The 7,584-nt window shown below is 53.2% G+C and overlaps 1 protein-coding gene across 9 annotated transcripts in view; it reads left to right on the top strand.

Moving 5' to 3' along the window:
- The window catches only part of IQCE (IQ motif containing E), a 56,350-nt gene that overhangs the window by 34,651 nt on the left and 14,115 nt on the right, over positions 1 to 7,584 (top strand). For 7 of the 9 annotated variants that reach the window (XR_006889373.1, XM_046666591.1, XM_046666590.1 and 4 more), the window contains 4 exons: positions 926 to 1,021; positions 3,643 to 3,666; positions 6,069 to 6,179; positions 6,690 to 6,811. Coding sequence is in view for 8 of the 9 variants with exons in the window: in XM_046666591.1 (XP_046522547.1) it covers positions 926 to 1,021; positions 3,643 to 3,666; positions 6,069 to 6,179; positions 6,690 to 6,811 (353 nt within the window). In the remaining variant the exon portion in view is untranslated. The remainder of the gene's footprint in view (positions 1 to 925; positions 1,022 to 3,642; positions 3,667 to 6,068; positions 6,180 to 6,689; positions 6,812 to 7,584) is intronic. The other 2 variants (XM_046666592.1, XM_046666589.1) reach the window with 1 other exon arrangement.

Below are 7,584 nucleotides of genomic sequence, written 5' to 3'. Positions count from 1 at the left end.
GAGGAGCCCGGGGGGAAGTGGGGTGACTGGTGAGGAACCCTGGGGGAAAGTGTGGTAATGGGTGAGGATCCCAGGGAGGAAGTGGAGTAACAAGCTGGGGGGCGAGGTGAAGTGAGGTAACAGGCCAGGAGCCCAGGGGATGTTCCCAGTGATCTCTTGTGGAGGGAGGAATAGAGTTCCTTTCTTTCTTCGTTTCTTTTTTTGGCCAGGATGATTGTCCCTGAGCTCACATCTGTGCCAGTCTTCCTCTGTTTTATGTGGGACGCCACTACAGCGTGGCTTGACAAGCAGCATGTAGGTCGGCGCCCAGGCTCTGAACCCGTGAAGCCCAGGCTGCTGAAGCAGAGCGTGGGGACTCAGCCACTAGGTCACCAGGCGGGCCCCTGGGGTTCCTTTCTTCAGCTCCTGGGGTGGCTCACTGACTTTCAGTCCTTCAAGGACAGTGGGCTCCTCAGAGGAGCGGAGTGCTCTACAAGAGCTGCTAGTTTTGTAGAACCCAGCACAGGCCTGTTTTCCCCGGCTGAACAGACGAGCGAAAGCTGTTCTCTGCTGACCAAGTGTTGTAAGGTCTTAGCTCCCAAGGTTGCCAGTGGAATTTCTTTATCGTTGCTCCTTCTCAACTTTTGTTATGAAAACTTACAAAACTTAGAGAAAAGTTGAAAGAGTCTAGTCTATTCAACAATATGCTATACTAATTCTTGCCCACCACCTCGAGTCAACGACTGTTAACATTTAGCCATATTTCTTCTCTATACATAGCAGTTTTTCCAGAACCACTTGAAAGTGGGTTTTAGACATTATGGAGCTTCAGTGCATATCTTCTAAGAATCAGGGTGTTCTCCTACTTAACCACAATACTGTTATCGCACCCAGGAAGTTTAATAACTTCATAGTATCGTCTACTGTCCCTTTCAAATTCCTGCAGATGTCCCAAGATGCCATTTGCAGCCGTCTTTGTCAGGCCAGGCTCCGTCGCAGGTTGGATTTTGACTCAAATCCAGTCAAGGCATCGTATTCGCTTGTAAGTCTCCTTTGTGTGGTTTACTTCAGTCCTCCACAGTCTTTTCTTTCAAAAGACACCTTTTGAAGAGTGCAGGCCAGTGTCCTATGGAACGTCCCACATCCTGGCTGTGAGTGTTTGCTCGTGGTGTCCTTTAACTTGTTCCTCTGTCCCCTTTATTTCCTGTAAGGGGGCAGTTAGGGCTACAGGCCTGATTAGGTTCAGCGTCTTTGGCAAGAATATCTCATGGGTGACACCCTGTATGTGACCTCACTTCAAGACGTGAGAAAGACCAGGTCGTCCTGCGTCTGTGTCTCTGGTTCTGGTCACTGGTTCCTGTCGTGGCTGCCAGCTCTGGCCACTGTAGAGAGACACTGTCCCTCGGTAACTAACCAGTAATCTCCAGAGTGCGAGTCTGGCCCTCTGTGAATGGTCCCCACCACTTTCACCTAATGGCATTAGCATCCTTTACTCATCTCTCCTCAGTTGGCCGTCCCAGATGATTGTGGCAGGTTGACTTTGTTCAAATTCCATCCCTCCACTCAATATCTGGCACTCTTCTTTCTCGGCTGTTCAGCTGGGCATAAACTCCAGGTCCTCCTAACAAGACGGGTAAATGCTTAGTTGTTTACCTTCCAGTACCAAGAAAACATGATTTCAGAGTAAGGACTGTTCTAGCGGTCACTCCCGTGGAGGCAGGTGAGCTTCTCCCTCTGTCTGTCTGAGGGGTGGGAGTATTACTCTGGGCTTCACATTAGTTGCCTATGCACTCTTTTAAAGTTAAGTGCAATCATTATTCTTTCTCGTGTTCACCTGGTCCCGAATTTGGCCGCCCTTGGGTCTGGCTCCTGGTTGGCATGCCCCCATGTTCTGGCACGAGCTGTCGCCTCCCCTGTGCCATCCTCACCCCAGGGCTGGCATCCGCCCTTCCTGAGCAGTGGTTTTGGAGAAGCAACTTATCTGCTTGTGCCCTTCTTTCTCCTCTGCCCTCTCTTCCCATCAGTCCTCTGCTTAATCACGAAGATAACGCATAGAGCACGTGCCTGGAGAGTCCCGTGCCGGCCGCTGCTCCCCTTCAGGTCATCAGGGCTCCCCCGCTGGCTTCCGCTACTCTCCCCTCAGGAGCTGACGCCTTGGCTCTTGTGAACTGAGTCCTTTCTAAGTTTATTTCAGGATTCTGCCTTTGCAGAACTCAAAACAGTCAAATACGCATACGTCTAGTAAGAGAGCTGAGAGTAAAGCGTTTGAAAGGCCGCTTGATTAGAGATCAGGATCCTTGGGCTTCAGTCTGGGGTCTTGTTGGTCTCCACACGGCCGGGGTCAAGGAAGATGCCTGGAACCACGAGGAGGAAGACCAACCTCTCTGGGAGCTCTCTCGGGCTGTTAGAGTCTTTCCACAGCACAGCTGAAGCTGGGCCTGAGCTGCGAGCTGCCCTTGACAGCAGCCCTTCAGTGGGCGAGTGCCCTGCGCGCTGTGATTCAGAAAGCCGCTTCTCTGAGTGACAGCGTTCCGTCGTCTCCATCTTTCTCGAGTCACTGCTCTTCTCTACTCTTCAGGCTCCACGGTTGGACTTTCCCTTCCCCAGCCTACCCCATCTGCTGTCTCAGACTGTCTTTCCCACAGTCTTCATTGCCACTTTCCTTAAACCTATATTTCTTTTGCTTCTTTCTTACACCCTGCTGGTCCTTGTACTCTCTTTTTCCTTAATCCCTCAAGGGACAGATCCTTTCCCCACGACAGCTTTGGGCCATGCTCTCTGGTTAATTCTGAAAATCAGCTGGCTGATGTGCATGCCATCTAGTGGTGGTTGTGAGCCACTCAGTGCACGTGTACATTCTTGGGCTTTGCTTACATCTATGAAAATACGGATTCTGGGGGCCGGCCTGTGGTGTAGTGGGCAAGTTCGCATGACCCACTTTGGTGGCCCAGGGTTCGCAGGTTCAGATCCCAGGCACAGACCTACACACCGCTCAAGCCACACTGTGGTGGCATCCCACATACAAAGTAGAGGAAGACTGGCACAGATGTTAGTGACAGTAAAGTTAGTAAAAGATTTTTTAAAAGTACAGATTCTTGGGGCACATCTGCAATGACTGATTCAGCATTTCTCGGGTGCAGCTGACTCAAGTTCCTGGGTGACTGATGACTGGTCAGATTTGGGAGCCAGTGACCCAGACCCCTGAGCGAGGTCCCCTTTGTAACATCGCCAGCAGGCAGTGTCCAGCCATTCTGTGTTCATCCACAGAGGCACCGTGTCGGGACAGCTCTGAGTGGGAGGAGGGGCTTTCTCATCAGACTTGGTCCTCCTGAGTTACTTCTCTGCTGTGCAGACCACACCGACACGCCCTCATCTCTAACTGGGCTTCCCCCTGAGGACGTTTGCCATCCAGTGATGGCTGCTTGCTTCCTTGCTGTTGCAGATGCATCTGGCTCGCTCAGCTTAGCCAGGACTGGAGGAGACGGGGGTGCGGAGCCTCCTGGGCTGTGGGCGGTGGGGAGGGGGCTCTTGGTGAGGAGTGTCCTGGGACCCCAACTCCGCTTTCCACCCCTGTTCACTGTGGCAGGGCAGGATCAACGAATGAATGCTGTATTGCAGAAAATTCATCCTCACGCTAATTCTTAATTTATCTCTTTATTTCAGAAAAAAAAGTCTGCTCTGGATGAGGTAAGCAAGGTTTATTTCACCAATTTCAAATTATGTATTTTTACTCTGGAGTGAAATGACTGTGCAGATATTTCAAGAAGCTTCATGAGGTACTTCTTTTCATGAAATCAGACCAGACCCCAACATTAACTTTAAAATACATAAGACATATTAACATCAAATAAATATTTGGGTAATTTCACACTTTCAAAATTCATTCAATCATTCATTCATTCTTTCAACACACTTATTGATCATCAGTTCTATGTGAAGCAACCTGGTGGGCCCTCGGACAGAGAGAGATATTAAGGTAAAGAGTAAACAGGGGCCAGCCTGTGGCCGAGTGGTTAAGTTTGGCACGCTCTGATTCAATGGCCCAGGTTCGCAGGTTTTGATCCCGGATGTGGACCTACACCACTTGTCAGCTGTGCTGTGGCAGTGACCCACATATAAATTGGAGGAAAATTGGCAATAGATGTTAGCTTAGGGCTAATCTTCCTCAGCAAAAAAAAAAAAAGTAAACAATCACACTTCAGTGTAGAAGGGGTGGTTTGGGCCTTGTCCCTGGCACTGTGGAGCTGCTGGTCCTGCTCTGCTTGTGAAGGCCTGGGAAGTCCCCACAGGGGCTGATGTTCGAGCTGGGCCTTGAGAATGAGTAGGAACTCACTGGACTGGGAAGGGAGAGAAAGGGCACTCTCAGCAGAAAGTAGAGTCCTGGGCGTGCAGAAGAGCACGGCTTGCTCGGGAAGCACGTGGGAGTGAGCCTGGAAGTGGAGTCAGAGTGCACAGCAGGACGAGTTGTAAACGGCAGAGAGCTCGTGGCATTTGGAGCAGTGCAGCCGGGAGCCGCCCAGACTACTGCAGTAACCTCCTCGCCGGTCCTCTTGCTTCTCCTCCCTCCAGCGGCCTGTTCCCTACACAGCCACCAGGGTGACTTCCTCTCACGCTGGGAACAAAGCCCAAAGCCTAAAGGCACAGCAGCCGTGCTTTGTCCAGAGGCCCCTCTGCACACCCGGAAGCGTCAGGGCTGTTCCTGCCTCTGCCCAGACTCTCTCCCTCCAGATGTTTGGTATCTGCCCCTTGCTGTACTCAGGTCTCTGCTGGAACGGGTCCTCCTCAGAAACCCCTTCTCTGAATGCCCCGTACCACCCTTCACTCCCCAGCCCATGTCCCGCTTTATTTTCTTCGTAGCATTTAGCTCTACCTGATATTTTCCTTTGCATTTTTTTAATTACTCATCTCTCCCATCAGAACGTACGTCCCTGGCAGCAGGGGCCAGCTCTGTCCTTTTGCTGTTCCATCCCCGGTTCCTAGAATGTCCTGGCGGGTGGCAGGTGTTCAGTAAACATTTAGTGAGTGAGCGAATGGACGAACTTGGGCCTCCTCAGGGGGCTGCACGGCGTGTTTATGGACCACCAGCACGTGCTGTCAGCCATGATCTGCCTTCCCCCTCCTGAGACCCCTCCCTAGTCCGCGCCTCCCTTGTCTAAAGTCACGATGGTGAAGGACTTGCTGCACAGGGCCTCTGTGGGGGCAGGTGTGACAGTGGGCAGTGTGCCGCACAAAGGACGCTGCCCCCTCTGCCAGGCTTCGGTTGGAGTACTGTCAGCGGCCATCCCCCTCCAGCTGGTGGAGTGGCTCTACTGTCCCGCGAGCGTTGTGCACCTTCCGGCTTGGCTGCTAGTCACTGCGCTGGGGGGTGAGGTGCCCTCGAGAACTGGTGCTCTCGTGTCTTCGCTGTGCTTGTTCTTAACCCCACGTTCATGATGTTCCCGTCACCTCACCTTCAAGAAAAAACGAAGACGTGACTGTGATTCTGGACACATCTGGACCTCTAAACGCCCCCATATCAAGACTCAGTGTGCGTGCGCGTCCTTCTCCGCAAACGTTACCAGAGCTGCTGTCTGTGACCAAGGCCAGAGGCAGGGCCCCAGCAAAGTGCCGCCTGCGAGTCCAGAACTCACAGAGCGTCCGCGCGCTTCTCAAGAAGGGCATTTAAGATTAAGGGCGCAGGATCAATAATTCCTCCGCGACAGTTTGAGATCACGCTCCCCTGCTTGACTTTAGAAGATGTACATGGAAAGTACACAAAATGGAATAAACTCTCCCAACATTAATTCACACGACTGTGTAAATCATGGACTAATATTAGCAGCTAAATTTAATAGCACTTAACAGAGGATTCATTTGTATTCCAAGACTCAGTTTACTGCGGATCGAGCGTCTGTGCCTTTTTCCCCCCCCGAGAGGGTTGGTTTCTGTCGCAGTAGGAGGTGAGAGAGAGGGCTCTGTTAGATGCTCTGTGGTTATGGTGGCACAGGACGTCGTTTTCTCTGCTCGTAGAGCTCGTCCCCTGGAATCTCCCTTCTGGACCTGCCATCCTCCAGGCAGTGAACGCTCGCTTCTTTCTCTTTCCCTGCTAGGTGGCTACTGTGCTCCAGGCGGGTTTCAGGGGACACCTAGCGCGGGCGAAGCTGTTGTCGAGCAAAGCATGTGGTTCAGAATCTCCCAGCGTGCCGAGCCTCCCCAGCCAGGTAATCCTCAAAGGGGCTGGACGCAGACCCAGAGCTCCCGTAGCACCCTCCCCATCGCCTCTGCTCTCACTTCATCAACCGGGGCGGGCACGGGCCTCCTTCAGTCTTCGTGCACACCTTGCCCTGGGGGCGTGCCTTCCTCTCCATCCCGTGGCACGTTCAGGCCAAGCCTCTGGGGGCTGTAGCTTCAGGGGCCACATTGCGTGGAGGTGCTGGGACATCAGGGAGCATGCCCATCTTGCAGTGAGGATGTCAGCTGAAAAGTCTCAGCAAAGATACGAGCTTTCTGTGTCAGCCCCTCCTCTGAGAATGACAGACGTTCATCCTAAGAATGTCCAGAGTCTAAGGATTAAGAGCCTTCCATCAGGAAACGGCTGAGTATATAGCTAGGAGTGATCTGAGAGGGAACCATGCTGTTCTCGGCTCTGAAGTCCAGGCGTGGCCCCTGCCACACCCTCGAAGGGGCCAGAGGTTCTCACAGGTCTCTCCCTCGCTGTCATTATACCACAGAAGTCTCCCTTACCCTGCTCTGAGAGCCCCGTCGTCGAGGCCGAGGGTGACCCAGGGCAAGAGGAGGCCATTACTGTCATCCAGTCTGTTTTCCGGGCACACCTGGCACAGGCTAGGCTCAGGTGAGTCCGACTGGCAGGCCCACCTCTGCCCTTTGTCACAGGGCAGTGCTGGACACACACCGCGCAGGAGGCTGCCCATCCGGAGCGCAGCCCGTAGCGCCCAGGTGATGGCTGTGGGGGCCAGGACCTTGGCACATTGTCAGAGCAAAAGTTACACCTGTGAAAAACTGCCGCTCCGTGCAGGTCGGGCGGGCCACGAGGTCTGTCTGCAGGAAGCAGCCTGTGTGGAACTGTTTCCTCACACTGGGGGAAAACAGACGGGGTTGGATTCTGCAAGGTCCTGGAAACAAGCTGCTGGCTTGTCTTTATGCATTGCTCCTTTTTACAGAAAAATGTGGTGCGATCCCAGTGTTCAGGAAGACGTGGCTGTTGCCAGAGCCTTCCTACAGCAGCACACACTTGTTCTAATTAGCGCCCTTCCTGCTAGATCTGCCAGGGGTTGGTCAGGGCTCTCCTGGTTGCAAAAACTCAGAACCCAGGGCCGGCCCCGTGGCCGAGTGGTTGAAATTCCCCGTGCTCCACCTCGGTGGCCCGGGGTTCACGGGTCTGGATCCTGGGCGTGGATATACCCCACTCATCAGCCATGCTGTGGAGGGATCCCACATACAGAGTAGAGGAAGCCTGGCACAGATGTTAGCTCAGGGAGGATCTCCCTCACACAAAAACCAAAAAACAAAAACCCATTGGATGGAGAGGAATTTACAGTGAGACTCAGAGAACGCCCCTCCGGGCACAGGGCAGGGCCGCTCCCCGCCAGGTGTGGGCCGGCACAG

This window comes from Equus quagga, chromosome 7 (assembly GCF_021613505.1).
Source record: "Equus quagga isolate Etosha38 chromosome 7, UCLA_HA_Equagga_1.0, whole genome shotgun sequence".
Taxonomy (NCBI): Eukaryota; Metazoa; Chordata; class Mammalia; order Perissodactyla; family Equidae; genus Equus; species Equus quagga.
Note: the sequence above shows the minus strand (reverse complement) of the source record. Positions and strands in the feature narration are given on the sequence as shown.